We start from the raw sequence: 20,597 nt of genomic DNA, 5'->3' as shown, positions 1-20,597 counted from the left end.
TGTTGGGAGAGTAGGTAACTTCTGGCAACTGGCGCAGGGAGCAGGCTCCTATAGGCGGAAGCTTTGACCAGAGTGAAGGAGATTCCCGTACAGCGCCACAGAGACCTGGAGAGGACTACGAGCCACAGTCTCAAGGAAGAGTGAGTTCATCTCCGGGGATTTCCCTCAGTCTGGGAAACAAATGGGGCAGAATCAGTCCAAGTTTACTAAGTACACTGAATCATTGTAGGGTCCGTTACAGACTTCTGGGGTGGTTGCCAAGCAGAAAACTTTTGTGGAATTATTTCGTTTAGTTTCCAAACACTGCTATGGATTTCCCCCTCCCAGTACACTTAAGCTGCAGCAGTGTCAGCAGGCCATCTGAACTCTGCGGCACGCGCACCAGAGAGGCGAGAGGGTCCCTCTTTCTGTGTGACAACTTTTCTCCTTAATTACTGAGGCTGTGCAACTATCTCTATCAGACTTGGACTCTGATAGTGAGACGCCTCACTCCTGTCATAAAGACAGTACCAGATCCAGAGCCTGGCTTTCGTACGGAAGAGATTATTTACGATCTTTCATAGGAATCAGGCAAGAATGAGAAAAAGCTGCTAAATTTGGCTACTGGTCCTAAATATAGATCCATAGAATAAAGGAGAGGAAAAATTCTGAAGATGAATTTCCGTCTCCCCCTCCCTTTGCTCCTTGTGAGACTAAAAAAAGGATGGAACATCAGATAAAGACTCCTCTTGCCCAAGCTCTCACCCTCACCACTGCTGCTTTTTTATGCTGACTTTTCCTAGAAACATAATCCTCCCCTAAAAAGGCTTTAAAGAAGGCTCCTAAAAAACAAGAGCTCAAAGCAGCATTTAGGGAGGTATAAGAGAAGCACAGTTAAAGGGAGATCTGGAAGCTCATCTTTTCCTGGTTGCTGTAATACAGCCAGATTCAGATTCTGAAGATTAACGTGGGCAGCGTGGGTATCTCGAATCCCAGGCTATGTTCATGATCATATCCCATTTAAAACTCTCAAATAACTGAAGCAAGCCTGTGACTCATATGGTATCAATTCTCTTTATATCAAGGGTTTGCTTGAGGGATGGGCTCAGGGGAACCATCAGTTCCTTTGGATTGGGGAATGCTCACTCATCAGTTTTGTCTCCATCTGAATTTCTTTAGTTCACCACCTTGGTGGGCTAATGAAACTCATCAGCAAGTGTGGCTTAACCAATACGAAAATCTGCCATCTGCCAAGGAGTATTTCAGCAGCACAGATTACGGAACAAGGAAAATGATTTGGCATGAGCACTCAATTAAAATATGATGCTCAGGCTATTGCTCAAGTCTGATAATGCTGTCTTAGAACATGGGAGAAGATAACCCTGCCTGGACAACCTGCCTTCTTGTGTAAATGTTAAACAAACTTCTAATGGACCTTATGTGTATTTTATTACTAGATTGCAGGATGTTGTGCAAAAATCAATCAGGCCTCCTGATTTAGGAAATATGTTGTTATATATATGCTGGTTTTGATAACGATAATTCTGAGTGTCAGCAGTTCTTGCGCCCTTTAAAGTCTAGTAACGCTTTTTTAGAGGAATATATAAAAGCCTATTGGGACATCAGGTCACAGACACCTATAAAATGCAACTATTGTCTGAGGCTATCTGGGGAAAAGGCCCAGGAGGACAAAAAAATAACCTCCAAATCTTTTAATTGTGGCCAGAAAGGTCCTTTGAAAAAATATTGTAAATAACTCCTGAGAGCAACTGATAATCATCAGCTGGTCCTGCTCCAGGGCTTTGCCTTCACTATGATAAGGATATCATTAGCTTAGTGAATGCTGTTCTAAATTTCATGCTGACGGCCACCCCATTATGGACCTGGGAAACGGGACGGGACAGGACGGGACGGGACGGGACGGGGCCCTGCTCAGGTCCCCAAGAAAAATAATACGGGAAAACAGTCTTGTCCATCAGTTCCTGACTTGGCAGCTGCAGACTCAAGAAAACAATGCGGTGTTGGACAGCCCTGGCTAGCAGGCTGTGGAACAGTTTCAAACCTGGACTTCCCCAAATTAAAGCTCACTCACTTGTCACCTGCCAGGAACAGGAGTGTGGCATTAGATCTGCTGTACTGTGATAATGGTCTTCTGATGCCATCTGCTGGCATATGTAAAGTACCTACCTACAGGTGTATTTGGTCTAATTCCTTCAGCCACAGTGGGACTAATCTGTCCCGGCCCGAGGGACCTTCTGTTACTCTCGGGGGCGAGGGGGACCGTGCCTGAAAGAGATGAGCGAGAGAAAGAAACGAGACCAAGCAAATGGTTGTCAAGGTCTGCTTTACTTAGATTTTTAGTAGGTTTTATAAGCATACAAAAACAAGGAAGTCAAAACAAAAAATAGAGTGGTGACGATGAGGCTTGGGTCTGGGTTGATTAGCCCTAATCAGTGTCTTATCAGTATCCTGTTTTTGACTGATTACTCATCTCCAACCGGAACATTTGCAGTCAACACATCCTGGAGCATTCCGTGGTCAGCACGTCATGGACTGCGTTCTTCTCGGAGCTATAGCTGGAATTTTCCAGGGCGAAGTCCGTGCGTAGGACAAGTCATAGGGGAGTTGAGGGTCTTTGAGGGTCCTTGCCTCTAACATCTCCCCCTCTTTTTATTAATATGAGGGAGGTTTATATAAGTTGGTGGAGAGCCTGTCTTAGGCTACGCGATGTGCTTCCGCGACCAGCACCCCAAACATAAGATCTGGCGATTAATGTGAAGGTGAGGCCTCTGTCTTAGGCTATGTAGGTGGCATCCAGCTCCGGCACTTCTGATTATGAAGTGTGCCCCCGGGCATGGACCTACAATATTCCCGTCATGGAGTTACCTTACAGCTGGCGGGGTGTGCACCTGGTACACGGCATCGCGATAATCCCGTCATGGGCGTCTCCACAGCCTTTGGAACCAACTGCGTTCCATGTCTGAGGCAAGGTCTGAGAAATTTAAACCCTCTGTGGCTGAATGGGGAGACTCTGTATGGAGGTCTTTTTTGGAGCCTCTTTGTTTTAGCCGTTGGTGAAACACGGAGACCGATTTTTGTGTGGCTGCGTCTACCTGTGACTTGACAAGGTTGGTTAGTTTTTTGAATGCCCAAGGCCCAAAAGTGAGAAGCAACAAAAAACCTATAAACGGCCCCAAGAAACTGGGAAGCAATGTGGATAGCCAGGGGGATGTGGAAAACCAATTTTGATACCATGCCTCACTTTGTTCCCTCTGTTTTTTTTTATTTTCAAGGCTTTGTCTAACTTTTTTAATGCTATCTTCTACCAGGCCTGTTTTGTCTGCGTAGAAGCAGCATTCTTCTTTGAGTGCTGCGCACAGACCTCCCTCTTGGAGGAACACTAAATCTAAGCCTCTTCTATTTTGTAACACTATCTCAGAGAGTGAAGCGAGGGACTCCTTAAGATATTTTAGACCTTGCTGTAGCTCTCGGAGGTCATTATCGATGGCTACAGAGAGCTGTAGGAATTGTTGATTGGAAGTGACTAGAGAGGCTATTCCTGTTTCAGCCCCTGTGGCACCAAGGCCTAGAACAACTGCGAGTGTTATGGCCGTGATGGGTTCTCTCTTTACCCGGGGCATTGTGGTGCCGCGCTCCCAAAACTGAAGTAACTCATTAGCAGGATGTACAGTGAGTCTGGGAAAGAGCATGACTAATACACAATACTCTCTATGTTCAAGAAACGTTGCAGAGACTACATATGGGGTGAGGCCGGAGGAACAAGCAAAATAAGAGGTGTTAGATGCCTGAATATACTGAAAAGTGGAGTTGACAGTAATTGACTGATTACATATTTTTTCTAAGGGTGCGGGAGGAAGCATTCTTGGGCTAAGAAGGCAAAGGCCTAGGCCTGTGACTTGGCTGAGTGTTAGGCCATTATGGGTCTCTAGGCCCCATCTGAGTCTGCTGGTGTCGTTAGTAAATAATGGCTGACCAAATGTAGCGACGCCTTCATAAAAGGGAGGCCGGGGGGAGTAGCATACCCAACACTCCTGATATTCTGAATTATTGGCCTCTCGGATGGTCCTGATAGAGGCGTTGACTAAGGAGAGAATTAGTTCTGCCGAGGAAGGGGGCCCCTCGGGCAGGGTAGGTTGGTATAGGGAGGTGCTGAGCAGAGGAGGGGACACAGTTGGGGAGGAGGGTAGGCCCCTGGAGGGACCGTGAGGTCGAGGTGGGTGTAGGTCGTGGTTAGGACCTATTGCGACCATAGGACCTCTGGGGAGGCTTTTAATTAATTTGATTTTAAATGTGAGACCAATGTTTTTTCTAGATGTGTAAAGTCTAAGTCCCCACTCAAATCCCCTGGACTGATCCCAGGAAACTTTTTTTCCAGCTTTGGTGAACGAAATCAACAGGGGGTTGCACCACTGGTTTTTACACTGAGGGTCAGTGGGGGGTTGTGGGGCGTAAGGGGATGAAGGAGCTCGACGGGGAAACTGCTTTTTGATGGTGATATAATCCCAGGAAGAGGAGGGATTCCAGTAGGCATCACCAGTGGTCTCACAGCCCCAGGAGGCACAGAAGAAGTCAGGGGCGTAGCCACACTGGTAGTTGTTGGTGCGAGGCCGATGGGCCCCTGGGCAAACATAAAAGTCTATATACCTTGTTGCGGAGCGTCCGGCTCCCGAGGAACAAAGGCCTGGGGAGGAGTCAGCTGTTGGAGGAGCTGGCTGAGGGGCGAAAAGTGCGGGAAGGCCCCACGCAGGGTCTTTAGCCCCAAGAGCTAATACGCATAGGTCAATTTCTAATGGATCCCATGGTATAACGGCGGAGAGACGTGAGGAGGAATTAACAACGTCTCCTGCCTCATTAATTACCTGCCATGTATAGTTGTAGATCTGATGGATGTTGGTTGCGATGGTGCTCTTGATCACGACTAGAATCAGGCATAGGAGAGGCAGCACCTTTTTTTGGGGAGTCATTGTAGTTCTGGAAGAGAACAGAATTAAGAATTCTTCTCAGGGGATTCCCTGGGTGGGTTATATAACTTAAGCGCTCTCTCTGGTAGCCATCTGGCGTTTCCTGCCTGGGTATCATAGATGCAGGCATGTCCTTTTCCCCATATGAGGACAGGGTCAGGCCCCAGCCATTTGCCTGTAAGCGGCTCTTTCCATAAGGCCTGTGCATAAGTATCTGTGGTGGATGGGTGCCAAAGGCGGTCGGCAGCCGTTTTACCGGCAGTGTCAAAGCTGAGAAAGTTTAAAATGAACAGGGCATGATTAAGTAGGGTTTTGGAATTACCTGTTAAAGGGTACAAAATTCCTCCTCCCGATTGTAGTTTGGAGAGCATATTTTTTAACGTCTGATGAGCTCTCTCTACAATACCTTGGCCCTGAGGGTTGTATGGAATGCCTGTAACATGCTTAATGCCTAACTGAGCACAAAAACTTTTGAAATTGGAACTGATATACCCCTGGCCATTGTCAGTCTTAATAACTTTAGGCTGAGGGAGGGAGGTGAGACAGGCTATAACATGGCTGATAACGTGGCGGGTGGCCTCGCCTGTTTGTAGGGAAGCAAAGATAAATCCACTGCAAGTATCTATAGAGACATGTATATATTTAAGCTTTCCGAAAGGGGGGTAATGAGTGACATCCATCTGCCAGAGCTCCCCAGGGATCAGGCCGCGAGGGTTGACTCCTAGGTGTGGCTCAGGGAGAAGGGTAAAACAAGCCCTGTATTGGCGGACGATTTCTCTGGCCTGTTCTCTAGTAATAGAGAATTTAAGCCTGAGGGTATGGGCGTTGAGATGGTGTAAATTATGTGCCTGGCGTGCAGCGCAGACAGGATCAACAGTGATATTGTGAACAGCGCCTGCAACGCGAGTCGCCTGAGCAACAAGATTATTTCCAGCTACTAGAGGCCCAGGAAGGCCAGTGTGGGCACGAATATGGCCTATAAAAAAGGGCGCAGAACGGGAGTGAATGAGTCCTTGTAGTTGCTGGAACATTTGGGTGGTATTGTTGAAGGGCGGAATATGAGGCACAGTTTTTAAAGTGGCGACAGCATGAGCAACATAAGAACTATCAGTATACAAGTTAAATGGTGACTGATCTACGTATTTGAAGACTGCGACTAAGGCTGCTAACTCAACCAGTTGAGCAGAGGAGAATCTGGTGGGAAAACTGCGGACCTGGCCATTAATGCTATAGGCCGCGGTGCCTGAGGAGGAGCCGTCGGTAAAGACTAAGACGGCTCCTGGAATGGGGGAGACTCTTGTTTTTTTGGGAAATATTACAGGTGTCCGATAGAGGAACTGAATTAGTTTATCAGGGGGGTAATGATTATCTAGTTTGCCCTGGAAAGACGTACAGTTAACTGCCCAGTCATCATCATTCTGTATTAGCCACCGAATTTGGGAAGCATTGTAAGGGAGTATTATGATATCTGGATCTTTTTCAAAGAGTTTAAGGGAGTTTTCTCGCCCCAATCGAATAATCTTAGCTACTAAGTAAGGGTAGGTGGGAAGGACTTTAGGGGAGGAAGCCGATAGGTGAACCCAAAAAAGAGGCTTGCCCTGCCAAAAGAGTCCCGTGGGCGAAAAGGGGGTGGGGAGGACAATGAAGTACAAGGGGGAATCGGGGGAGAAGTAGCCAATGGCCTGGGCATTTATGGCCTGCTCGACTAAATCGAGTGCTTGCTGCCCTTCTTTAGTTAGGGAGCGGGGAGAGGTTGGGTCAGTATTTCCCTGCAGGATGTCAAATAGGGGTTTTAACTGTCCTGTGGTGAGTTTTAAATATGGGCGAAGCCAATTAATGTCGCCTAGAAGACGCTGAAAATCATTAAGGCATTGAAGAGAATCTTTTTTGATCTGTACTTTTTGGGAGAGGACCTTGTTGGGGAATAATTCAAAACCTAGGAACAGGTGAGGGGGGCAGACCTGAATCTTTTCGGGGGACAGGCGGAGGCCTCGAGCTCGTAAGGCCGAGACAACCTGCATAGTAACTTGATGTAAGGTTGCCTCGTCGGCTCTGGCTAAAAGAATGTCATCCATATAATGAATTATATATAGTTGAGGATGTTGAATTCTAAAAGAATCAATTGTCTGAGCTACATATTTTTGGCAAAGGGTAGGGCTGTTGGCCATGCCTTGAGGCAATACTCGCCAATGGAAACGTGGGGAGGGTCCTATACAATTTACTACCGGAAGACTGAAGGCGAAGTGCTTACATCTGGGTGCAATGGTATGGAGAAAAAGCAGTCTTTCAGGTCAATGACTATCTTATAGTAGCGTCTGGGGATAGCTACGGGCGAAGGCAAACCAGGCTGGAGTGCCCCCATGGGAACCATTGTTTGATTAACAGCCCGCAAGTCTTGTAGTAGCCGCCACTTGCCAGTCCTTTTTTGAATGACAAAAATGGGGGTGTTCCATGGTGAAGTAGAGGGCTCTATGTGTCCGGCAGCTAATTGTTCCTGCACCAACTCTGTAGCTGCAGCTAGCTTGTTAGATGGGAGGGTCCACTGATCGATCCAGACAGGTGAGTCACTTTTCCAAGTGATTTTATCTGCCTGAAGTGCAGGGGGATCAATGGCCCTTATAAAAAATGTTTTTTGAACCCTAGTCCTGATCTGTCTGACTTAGGGAGGGTGGTTAAGGGTGCTCTTAGTCCCTGACCCTCTTTGCCTAAACCCTGTCCTGGGAGGAATCCCTGTTTAAGCATTTGGCTGGCTACAACTTCATTGGGGCTGCACATAATGACATTCATTTGTGCAAGAATATCACGCCCCCATAAGTTAACAGGCAGGTTTGGGACTACAAAGGGTTGAGTGGTGCCTTTGTTTCCCTCAGGGTCTTCCCATGTTAAAATTTTTGAGCTCTGGAGAGTATTATTAGACCGTCCTATACCTTGTAAGTACGTAAGGGAAGGCTGCAGTGGCCATGATTGGGGCCAGGCGTTCTGGGCAATAACTGTGGAATCGGCACCAGAATCAAGAAGGCCTTCAAAAAGTTTACCATCTAACTTTAACCGCAGGGTGGGTCGTTTTTTGGTGATAGCTTGGACCCAATAAAGATCAGAAGAGCCAGGGCAGGAAGCACCTCGGTTAGAGGCGATGGCTGGGAAGGATGTATTAAGGGGCAAGGGCAATGCCTGAGCTAAGTGCTGTCCCTTAGAGACACACACAGGGCCGTTGAGCGCACTGGCTAAGATGTTAATCTCCCCGGTAAAGTCGCTATCTACTATGGAGGGGTGGACTATGAGCCCTGCAAGGGTGGAGGAGGCTCGGCCCAGAATAAAAAACATGTTAGCCGGTGGGGGTCCAAATGAGCCAGTAGGCAAAATTTGGACACCATCTTTAGGTCTTAATATTGTGTCGGAGGAGGCACACAAGTCCACTCCTGCGCTCCCTGTGGTCGCTCGGAGGAGTCTAGGGGCTGGGGATTCTCTTGTCGGCTGTTCCCCGAGGCCGACTGAAATTGAATAGGACAAGGGGCCCGGGGCTGGCCCCTCAGGCCGTTTCCCGAAAGGGGTGGCAAGGGATTTCCAAGGGCATCGGTCTTAGAACGGCACTCACTAGCCCAATGGTATCCCCTCTTGCAGCGAGGACAGAGGGAGGGGGGCCGAGTTGGCCTGCCTGGTGGTCCACTGAGGTTAGGGGCAGCAGAGGAGGTGGCTAAGGGGCATTGCTTCACAAAGTGTCCTGGCTGACCACACTTAAAACAGCCTTTCTGTGCCGCAGTGCCTTGAATGGCAGCCCCGACCACAAGCTGCACAGCCTGTGACACCTTATGGGCGAAGGGGTCAGCATCATTACACATTCTAATCATGTCATTAGGTCTTTATTTTTAAGTTTGCCCCTGAGGATGGCCCTGCAAGCACTGTTAGCATTTTTATAGGCCAATTGTTTAATAAGCCTATTATTCTCATCCTCGTGCCCGAGGGTTCGTTCAGCAGACTCTAAAAGCCTGCCCACAAATTCACTAAAGCCCTCCTGAGCTCCCTGGGTAATTTTTGTCAGGGGAGTGAGAACAGATCCCGTAGAGGGAAGTGTTCGCCAGGCGCCGAAAGCGGCTGCGGCGGTCTGGGACAAAAGCCCGATTGGGAGTCCCCTTTGGCTCTGTTCAGTGGCAAATTTCCCTTGTCCGCTAAGTTTTTCAAGGGTCCAAGAGGCAGAATTGGGGTTTTTTAAATTATTAGTAGCCATAGTTTGACAGCGGTCGAGAAAATCGGCTTTCCACCAGAGGAACTGTCCGCGTGAAAGGACTGCCTGAACCAGCTTGGTCCATTCTCCGGGGAGCAGGTAGCCGCCTCCCGAGGCTGCCTCTAGGAGGGAGTAGGTAAAGGGTGCATTGGGCCCATACGTCCTAACAGCAGAATTTAATTCTTTTAAGGGTGCATTGGGCCCATACGTCCTAACAGCAGAATTTAATTCTTTTAAGGGTGCATTGGGCCCATACGTCCTAACAGCAGAATTTAATTCTTTTAAAGTCTTAAGTTTTAGTCTGCGGAACTCAGTAGGTCTGCAGTGGGCCCCGGGACTGCCTCCTCTGGGGGGTCATTACTATCACTTTCCCTTTCTCTCCCTTCCGTATCCTCATTATCTGAATCTTGGGGCGGGGACTGGCTCGAAGAAGGAGCGGCAAGGTCTCCTTGCCTATTAGACCTGGTAACTACCGGGAATGCTAGGGCTTTATGGGAGGATTTTAAGGATTTCTTATGTAAGGTGACGTAAGACTGGGCGGTCTCATGACGTGGGTAGCTAATGAAAACCGAATCTTTAAGCATATCTTGGAGGGAGGACAAGTCTTTGGAAAGCTGGGCAAACTCTTTTTGAAGTTGTAAAACATCCTTTAATTGCGTAACCCTTTGACTTAAGTCTTCTTTGGTACGCAAAAGTAAGGGCATTGTAAGGGGAGGTATTAACGAAGGTGCGTAAATCTGGGGCGTGTAAGGAGGCGGCCATTTGGGATCGTAATATTGGACCGCTTCCTCTCCGAGGGTAGCCTCTTCGGCGGGGTCGAGGGACTCTCAGGGGGATTGTTTTTTGAATACCGGGTAATTAAATGCATGAGGAGCTGTAACCTCGGGTAAGGTAGGGTAGAGGGCCTTGGCGTCTGGTCTACTAACCGAGGGCTCGTCTTTAAATGTCTGGAGCTCAACCGATGGGTCTGGAGGGGGCATATTAATACAAACTGAGGGGCAAGGGGAAGGGCATGTTGATCTTTTAGGATTATCAGGGGGGGCCGACCCTTCGGCCGCTTCTAAAGACGTTTTTGAAGCGGACCGTGACACGGGTCGGAGGCAGAATTCTGCTACTGAGAGCAGCTGCTTTTTATTGGGGTCTGAATCTGCCCCTTCAACAATATCTCTGATTGGTCCCCAGTACGAAAAAACAGATCCAGGGACGGCATCTGGGCCTTGATTTAGAAGTAAATCGTTTAAATCTCTACCTACTTTTTGCCATTTGTGTGGGTGAATCTCAGGTCCACCAATAATAAACCAAGGACAAGCACGATCAATGAATACAAAAAACTTTACTAAGTCCTTTTTCTTAACTCTAATTCCTCTCTCTCTGAGTGAGGCCTTGAGATCCTTAATAAAAACGGCCTCCTTAGACAATGAATGGCCCATCTCAATGGGGTGACAATGTAAAAATTTACTCACCAGACCGTCGACTCTGTGAGCGGCAGAACGAGGGTCTCTGTAGGGTTTCCTTCGGCCGAAGAGCGCTCCGTGGCGTCACCCGACAAAGGTCCGTACCTCGTGCCCCACGTTGGGCGCCACTTGTCCCGGCCCGCGGGACCTTCTGTTACTCTCGGGGGCGAGGGGGACCGTGCCTGAAAGAGATGAGCGAGAGAAAGAAACAAGACCAAGCAAATGGTTGTCAAGGTCTGCTTTACTTAGATTTTTAGTAGGTTTTATAAGCATACAAAAACAAGGAAGTCAAAACAAAAAATAGAGTGGTGACGATGAGGCTTGGGTCTGGGTTGATTAGCCCTAATCAGTATCCTGTTTTTGACTGATTACTCATCTCCAACCGGAACATTTGCAGTCAACACATCCTGGAGCATTCCGTGGTCAGCACGTCATGGACTGCGTTCTTCTCGGAGCTATAGCTGGAATTTTCCAGGGCGAAGTCCGTGCGTAGGACAAGTCATAGGGGAGTTGAGGGTCTTTGAGGGTCCTTGCCTCTAACACTAATCATTGACTGGAGTTCTCTTACTGTGAAAGGAATTTTAGTGCATTTGGGTGTAATTGATTCATACTATTCAGGGAAGATTTCTCTCATGAGTTCCACTTTGGATTATCCTATCTAGGCTGGAGAGACATATTGCACAACTTTTGTTTTTACCTTATATGCAAATTGGAAAATCTCATGTTCAAAGACAAGGAGGGTTTGGGAGCACCGGAACAAAAGTATATTGGCAAAGTTTTATTAATGATCAGAGATGTCAACTACAAATATCAGACTTGTAGATACTGGAGCTGATGTCACAATTATTTTTGAAGGCTTTTGGCCAACCGCTTTGCCTTTACAACAGGTCCCCACGGTACTTACTGGAATTGGAACTATGATTAATTTATTTCAGAGTCAACAAATATTAAATTGTTGTGGCCCTGATAAACAGCCACCCTAAAACGTTATGTGGCCGAGATAGCTATCAGTCTATGGGGGAGAGCTTTGTTACAGCAATGGGAAGCTTAGGTCAGTATACCTAGTCTGTCTGCTCCTGCTAAACAAATGATGCTTAGTATGAATTATAATCCTTATTTTGCTTTGGATAAGGAAGGCCAAGGGACTAAGTAAGACTTTTGGGGCCCCAAAAGAGCACTCTTCTCACCTTCGTTTAGGGTATCCAAATTTTGGGTAGCAGTCACTGCTGTTGAAGGGCACAGCGTACTAGCTTTTAAAGTGGATATCACAAGAGCCTATGGATAGAGCAGTGGCCTATAGACCAGGAAAAATTGGATTCTCTTCAAACATTAGAAGGACAATTACAAGCAGGACATACAGAGAAGTCCACCAGTCCGTGGAATTCCCCTGTATTTGTTATTACAAAGAAATCTGGGGGCTTCTCCTGCTGGCTCACGCCTGTAATCCTAGCACTCTGGGAGGCAGGCAGATCGTTTGAGCTCCAGAATTTGAGACCAGCTGGAGCAAGAGCGACACCCCATCTCTACCAAAAAAATAGAAATTAGCTGGACAACTAAAATATATGTGTGTGTGTATGTGTATATATATGTACACACACATATACACACACACATATATATATATAATTAGCCAGGCATGGTGGTGCATGCCTGTAGTCCCAGCTCCTTGGGAGGCTGAGGCAGGAGGATCACTTGTGCCCAGGAGTTTGAGGTTGCCGTGAGCCAGACTGAGGCTATCGCACTCTAGCCGGGGCAACAGAGTGAGACTCTGTCTCAAAAAGAAAAAAAAGAAATCTGGTAAATCACGAATGTGAACTGATTTAGGAAAGAGCCATTGAATTATACAACTAATGGGGGCTCTTCAGCCAAGAATCCCATCTCTGATTATGATCCCTAAAGATTGGCGTATTATAATAGTGGATCTAAAAGACTGTTTTATTAGAATCCTTTTGCAAATATCTGATCGAATGGTTACTGTTTTAAACAATAGCAAGAAAGTCTTGCCTGAGGGCATGCTTAATAGCCCAACCCTGTGCCAACATTTTGTCAATCAGCCTTTGGAAATATTACAAAAGTGTTTTCCCTGTGGTTATATTATTCATGATATGGATGACATTTTATTTGCATGTTCATCTAAAGAAAAATTGGAACAACTATACCGACTAGTGAAACAAGTATTGCCTCAGTTTGGTTTAATAATTGCTGAAAAGAAAAGATATAAAATAGTTCTTAAAAAAGTTCAAATACGTATACACAAATTGCAAACTCTGAATGATTTTCAGAAATTACTAGGAGACATGAACTGGCTTAGACGTATGTTAGGTATTCCTACTTACGCTTTAAGCAACTTCTTTGATATACTAAAGGGCGACTCTGATCTTAGCAGTCCTCGTCAGTTAACTGAGGCGGCTAAAGAGGAATTGGTGTGGATTCAATCTCGTATTCACAAAGCTCTACTGTCTAGAGTGAATCTTGAGAAAAGAGTGGATTTAATTGTTTACCCATCGTAACATTCTCCCTCTGCTACCTTAATTCAAGAAGTGGGTATAAATGAGTGGATTTTTCTCCCGCCTAAACAACAGAAACATCTTACCACGTATTTGGACAAAATTGGTCAGATTATGTTTAAAGGCTGCCAAAGAGTAAAACAACTAGTGGCCAAGGTCCTGAGAACATTGTTATTCCTCCTACTGACTCACAAATTCACGTGGTTTATCAACAAAATCTAGATTGGCAATCAGGTATATTTCATTTTGTAGGAACAATTGTCAATTACTATCCAAAAAACAAATGATTTCAATTTCTGAAATTAACTCTATGGATATTACCTAAAATCTTGAAACCTATGTCTATACTTCATTCTCCCACCTTTTTTACTCATGGCAGTAGCAATGGTCGAAGCCAGTTCTTCTGGTCCTTTAACTAAAGTGTGGATAACACCTTATAATTCAGCACAAAAAGTGGAACTGAGAGCTGTTACTCAGCTTTTACAAGATGTTACTTAACCTTTAAATCTTGTTTGTGACTCACAATACATTGTACGTGCAGTTCTAGCCTTGGAAACAGTCACTATTACAGAAACTGATGAAATTTCCAAGCTGTTTCAGCAACTTCAGTTGATTATATGGAGTCACTACTTTCCACTTTTTATTACTCAGATATACTAACCACCTGGGCCCATTGGCGGCTGGCAATGAGAAAACAGATCAGTTATTTGTTGGTTCTGTTCAAGAAGCAACTAAAATTCCATCAGTTAACTCATATTAATACTAAAGTTTTAATTAAAAAGTTTCACATAACAAATAATCAAGCCATGCATATTGTTTCTCACTGTCCCTCTTGCCTAGTATTCCTGAGCGGGTTAATCCCCTAGGCCTCTCACCAAATGAATTATGGCAAATGAATGTTATACACATTCCTGAATTTGGCAATTAGTCAATGTACGTGTTACAATAGATACTTATTCTGATCTCATTATGGCTACTCCATGCCCTGGAGAAACTGTTCAACATGTATTTTGACACTTATACTTCTGTTTTACAAATATTGGAATCTCAGGCACCATCCAAACGGAGAATCACCCTGCTTATACTAGTTAGTCTTTTTTTTTTTTGAGACAGAGTCTTGCTTTGTTGCCCAGGCTAGAGTGAGTGCCGTGGCGTCAGCCTAGCTCACAGCAACCTCAAACTCCTGGGCTCAAGCAATCCTCCTCCCTCAGCCTCCCGAGTAGCTGGGACTACAGGCATGCGCCACCATGCCTGGCTAATTTTTTCTATATATATATTAGTTGGCCAATTAATTTCTTTCTATTTATAGTAGAGACAGGGGTCTCGCTCTTGCTCAGGCAGGTTTCGAACTCCTGACCTTGAGCAATCCGCCCGTCTCAGCCTCCCAGAGTGCTAGGATTACAGGCGTGAGCCACTGTGCCTGGCCTATACTAGTCATTCTTTTGCAACCTTTTGCACTAAATGGAATACAAACACATTCCTGCATTCCTTATAATCCTCAAGGACAAGGCATTATAGATTGTACTCATCAAACTTTTAAAAATATGTTACTATTTTATTTTTTTAAAAATAGAGACAGGGTCTTGCTCTTGCTCAGGCTGATTTCGAACTCCTGACCTTGAGTGATCCACCTGCTTCGGCCTCCCAGAGTGCTAGGATTACAGGCATGGTCAAAAAATTTGTTATTAAAACGAAAAGGGGGAGGAATGCAGTCCCCCAGAGATAGAATAAATCAAGCCTTATTTACTGTAAATTTTCTGAATATTTGTAAAGAAGACAATTTAAAAAGCAGTAGAGAAACATTGGAATGGGAGTCAACAACCAGACTCTCTTCCTCACCAGCTCATCTGGGGGAAAGGTGACATAGAAAATAAATAGAAGTTTGGTCAAAGGTGTGGGGTCAAGATTATGCTTGTGTTTTGACAGATGACGGACAAACGATCTGAATCCCCAGCAGAAGAATCAAGCCCAGAGTGTCCACCCGAGGGGAAAAAGCAGACAGTGCCACCATCTACGGCTGAAGCTTTGACTAAGGTTTCTCAAAGGAAGCAATCAAAGAAGAGGTTTCGATCCATGAACACACGACAGGCACAACCCATAACATGGGGCAAGCTGAAGAGGACCTATCAGGAAGCAGACAAGATACTGGATCAGACATCTGTACCTAAAACGTCTGCAAACCTTTTTCTTGCTATGATCAGTGCAGTTAGCCTGGCGGTAGGTAGATCTGGCAATCAGACCTATGACTGTTGGGCCTATATTCCTAACCCACCTTTAAATAATATTGTCAAGTGGGCTGACCACTCGTTTTTTTAGTGTTTGTTAATGATTCCAGTTGGTACCGGGACCCATCATGGTCCAGTGAATCCCAACGAGGTAGGCACTACCATTAATAGATATGAAATTGGAACAGAGGGTCCTCCCATATGTATTGGCAAAGGTATTCATTGTTTAAAACCTGCTATCCAAACCTGGCTGGTCACCACCAAATCAACTAGCAATAAGAGTAAGGCCTGGTTATTCTTCCTGACTGCCTCTTTTTTTCTTCTTTTGGAATTCTAAAATTGCATCCAGACATGTACCCACTTGTAAAGAGGTAGTAATTACTGACTCTAAAACCTCGGTACAATGGGAAAATTGTAGAGCCCATGTAGACACATTCTTATACATCACCATTTTATGGTTACATACTTGATTGGAGCCCCTATGGGCATCCTGCTTCCTCTCGAATCTTAAAAAATTTCATTGGAATAAAACTGCCACCTCGATGGCTGTAAAGACACTGGCTTTCAAAGTCATATTAGATGGCTGAATGACAATATGAGCCTTCCAGCCCCTCACATATTAAATGGCCTTATTCATGATCAATTGTGGAAACTGTCAGCCACTTTGCACCCTATGAAGGCCTGGGTTAGCACAGACAGATTGGATACAAACTATAGCCGAGAGTCCACTTTCTATTTGAACTCTACTAATTCTATCCAGGCTTGTGTTAAACTGCCTTATATATTCTTGATTGGGCCTGCCAAGTATAATGAACTTCCTTGTGACCTGTAACAACTCTTCTTATTATACCTGTATTGACAATTCCATAAAGTTTAATCCTTACACAGAAACACTTTATATTGTCAAAACCAGAACGGGGCTGTGGTTACCTGTTAAAATGAATAGAGTCTGGCAAGAAACCCCAGCAATGTTCCTTTTAGACAATCTGCTTAACCACATTCTTAAACATGCTAAAGGATTTCTTGGTCTCCTAACAGCAGCTATTTGGGAATAATTGCTGTGATCGTCTCTGCAGCCACAGCAGGGGTGGCTTTACATCAAACCGTGCAAACTACTGAGTTTGTTCAGAATTGGCATCATGAATCAAATCAATTATGGTCTACCCAAAATTAAAGTGATAACAAGTTGGCTACTCAGGTGGCCCACTTACAACAAGCAGTCATCTTACTGGGAGACCAGGTTATAAGCCTACAAAAACAAATTAGACTCTGTTGTGATTGGAATATCACTCAATTTTGTATTATACCTCCCATATGTAATCAGACTTGGTTTCCTTGGGAAAACAGTAAAAAACATCTACTTAAGGAAATCTGACTGAAGAAATTGGAAATTTACAACAGGCAATATATATATATATATATATAATTTTTTTTTTTTTTTTGAGACAGAGTCTAGCTACGTTGCCCAGGCTAGAGTGAGTGCCGTGGCATCAGCCTAGCTCACAGCAACCTCAAACTCCTGGGCTTAAGCGATCCTTCTGCCTCAGTCTCCCGAGTAACTGGGACTACAGGCGAGCACCACCATGCCCGGCTAATGTTAGTTGGCCAATTAATTTCTTTCTATTTTTAGTAGAGATGGGGTCTCGCTCTTGCTCCAAGGAGGTTTTGACTCCTGACCTCGAGCAATCTGCCCACCTTGGCCTCCCAGAGTGCTAGGATCACAGGCGTGAGCCACCACACCCGGCCTACAACAGGCAGTATTAAGTACCTTTAGTCACAGACTTGATCTAATCTCTGAGTCTGACATTATTAACAGTATTTCATCTGTAATGGAGTTTGCTAACCCATTTTCTCCTCTTAAGATCTATAGGAGTTCCGCGTAATAACTTTTGGAATTATTTTAATCATTTGCTTGTGCTTACAGTCTAGAAGAAACTCCGAAGAAGACTAGACTCCGGAGACCAATGTCTCGTAGTGATGGCTATTGAACTTCATCAACTTGCTTCTATAGAGAAAGGGGGAGATGTTGGGAAATAGGGCTAAGAGACATGGAAAGTTTAAGGAGTTTTGCAGTACTTAATGTCTTGAAGGAATTTTGGGGTGTATTACTTCTCAGACCAGAAGCTGCTTAGCAACAAGAGAGACATTCCAATCATCAGGGACGACTGCATGCCAGCGCCTGGAGCTCGTGCAAGGCAGAGCTTGGCATAGGGCCCAAGGATAAGAAACTGATTGAAAAATACCAGCCCAGCAGCTAACTTTCAGCCGTAACTATTGTAAACTTCAAGGCTGTTCCTGCTTCACTCCTGACCACATGTCTCGCTGTAGAGAAATAGAATAGATTAGTATGCAGGCTCAGTGTTCCTGCTTTATCCATTTTTATCTTTAACTTGTATGCTAAGCTAGGTCTATTCTTAACTTTGGACTTACAATGTTTATCTTAGAAAAATTTTGTAACCGTTTACTGTTGTAGACAGAATTAGGTAAGGGTCCCTTGAAACCCTTGGGGAGCATTGAAACCTACACAGATGATCTGTACACATGATTCTATGACCAAGGACAAGTGTTTGCTGTAACAATAAATACTGATGTAGGACCTCACTCAGTGCCTCCTGGGTCATAGGAATGCTGGAGGACACCTGACTTCCTGGTCACTTTCAACTGCACCTTGTGTCTCTGTTATTTCCAAATCTCTTGCGATGATCCTGCCTGGAACCTGTCTTACTGGGAACGTTGTGGTCTCCCAGCAGCTGGCGCAGTGAGCAGAGTTCTTAAAGGCAGAAGGCTTTATCAGGTGAAGGAGATTCCCGGACAGTGCTGCAGAGACCAGGAGAAAGCTAGGAGCTGCTGTGCCCAAGAAGGGTGAGTTCAGCTCTGGGGATTTTTCAGTCAGGCTAACATCAGTCTAAATTCATTGACTACATTGAATTGTTGCAGACTCTGTTACAGAGTTCTGGGGTGGTTGCCAAGCAGAAAACTTTTGAGGAACTATTTCATTTAATTTCCATACACTCATTGGTTTCCTATCTGGGTACGCTCAGACTGTGGCAATGGAGGCTGGCAAGCAGAGCGCTGCGACATTCACAAGGCAGAGGAGAAGAGGTCCCTCTTTCTTGTGGCAACTCTCTCCTTAATAACTCAGGCTCTGCAACCGTTTCAATCAAACTCAGACTGGCTCACTCCCATCCTAAAATAAAGGCAGCGACAAATTGAGCCTGGCTATCATAGGGAAGAGGAGGTGCTATCTACGGTCTTCTGTATGAATCAGGCAAGGATGAGAAAAAGCCATTAAATTCGGTTATTGGCCCTCAATATGGGTCTATAGAACAAATAACAGAAAAATTCCGAAGATGTGTTTCTGCCTCCTCACTTTGCTCCTTATGAGACTGAAAAAAGGGACAAAACATCAGCTAGAGATTTACCTGGCTTCCACTCCCTCTCTCTTGGCTGCTCTGAGCACCACCCTCAGCACCACTGCTTTGTTATGCTGATTCCCCCCCTCCCAAACATGTTAATCCCTGTAAAAAGGTCTTCAAGAAGGATCTCAAAAAACAAAGGAGAGTTTAAGGTGGCTTTCGGGGAGGTTGTAAGAGAAGCACTGTTAAAAGGAGACCTGGAAGATCATCTCTTCCCGGTTGCTATAGTACAGCCAAATTCAGATTCTAATGATCAAGGCAGGGCTGCGCAAGCACCCGGAGCCCACACCATGTTCATGAGCCCATCCCATTTAAAACTCTGAAAGAGGGTGGCCGGGCGCGGTGGCTCACGCCTGTAATCCTAGCACTTTGGGAGGCCGAGGCGGGCGGATTGCTCAAGGTCAGGAGTTCGAAACCAGCCTGAGCGAGACCCCGTCTCTACCAAAAATAGAAATAAATTAATTGACCAACTAAAAATATATATACAAAAAATTAGCCGGGCATGGTGGCGCATGCCTGTAGTCCCAGCTACTCGGGAGGCTGAGGCAGTAGGATCGCTGAGCCCCGGAGATTGAGGTTGCTGTGAGCCAGGCTGACGCCACGGCACTCACTCTAGCCTGCTCAAGGTCAGGAGTTCAAAACCAGCCTGAGAGGCCGGGCGCTGTGGCTCACGCCTGTAATCCTAGCTCTTGGGAGGCCGAGGCGGGCGGATTGCTCAAGGTCAGGAGTTCAAAACCAGCCTGAGCAAGAGCGAGACCCCGTCTCTACTATAAATAGAAAGAAATTAATTGGCCAACTGATATATATATAAAAAATTAGCCGGGCATGGTGGTGCATGCCTGTAGTCCCAGCTACTCGGGAGGCTGAGGCAGAAGGATCACTTGAGCCCAGGAGTTTGAGGTTGCTGTGAGCTAGGCTGATGCCACGGCACTCACTCTAGCCTGGACAACAAAGCGAGACTCTGTCTCAAAAAAAAAAAAAAAAAAAAAAACCAGCCTGAGCAAGAGCGAGACCCCGTCTCTACTATAAATAGAAAGAAATTAATTGGCCAACTGATATATATATAAAAAAATTAGCCGGGCATGGTGGCACATGCCTGTAGTCCAGGCTACTCGGGAGGCTGAGGCAGAAGGATCGCTGGAGCCCAGGAGTTTGAGGTTGCTGTGAGCTAGGCTGACGCCATGGCACTCACTCTAGCCTGGGCAACAAAGCAAGACTCTGTCTCAAAAAAAAAAAAAAACAAAAAACTCTGAAAGAATTAAAGCAAGCCTGTGTTTCATAGGTACCAACTCTCCTTACACCAAGGGTTTGCTTGAGGAATTGGTTTAAGCAGAAAGATTAATTCCTTGGGATTGAAATGTTTGCCCATTATCATTAGCCTTATTTCCCTCCGAGTTTCTTCAGTTTACCACTTGGGGTAGTTAAGCTGGTTAGCAAGTGTGGCTTAATCAGTTCCAAGATCCTGGTGGCACAGATTACTGGACAAGGAAAATGGTTTGGCATAGATGCTTAGTTGAAATGGGATGATCAGGCTATTGCTCAAGTCTGACAATGCTGTCTTAGAGTATAAGGAGAAGATAACCCCGCCTGGACAAACTGTGCCTTGTGTAAATGTTAAACTGTTAATGAACCTTATGTCGATTTTATTACTATATTGCAAGATGTGCAATAAATGGTCAGTCCTCTTGATTTAGGAAATATGTTGTTACATATGTTGGCTTTTGATAACGCTAATTCTGAGTTTCAGTGGCTTTTGCGCCCTTTAAAATCCACCAGCGCTCCTTTAGAGGAATATATAAAAGTCTGTTGGGA

The 20,597-nt window shown here is 45.4% G+C and overlaps 1 protein-coding gene across 1 annotated transcript in view; it reads left to right on the top strand.

Annotated features, from left to right (window-relative positions):
• Positions 1-20,483, top strand: part of LOC105867662 (uncharacterized) — a 34,002-nt gene extending 13,519 nt beyond the window's left edge. The window contains exons 6-8 of the mRNA XM_076004618.1: positions 15-140; positions 15,071-15,361; positions 17,294-20,483. Coding sequence (XP_075860733.1) covers positions 15-140; positions 15,071-15,361; positions 17,294-17,320 — 444 coding nt within the window. The 3' untranslated portion in view covers positions 17,321-20,483. The remainder of the gene's footprint in view (positions 1-14; positions 141-15,070; positions 15,362-17,293) is intronic.
• The last annotated feature ends 114 nt before the right edge of the window (positions 20,484-20,597 follow it).

The sequence above is a fragment of the Microcebus murinus genome, chromosome 6 (assembly GCF_040939455.1).
Source record: "Microcebus murinus isolate Inina chromosome 6, M.murinus_Inina_mat1.0, whole genome shotgun sequence".
Classification (NCBI taxonomy): domain Eukaryota; kingdom Metazoa; phylum Chordata; class Mammalia; order Primates; family Cheirogaleidae; genus Microcebus; species Microcebus murinus.
Note: the sequence above shows the minus strand (reverse complement) of the source record. Positions and strands in the feature narration are given on the sequence as shown.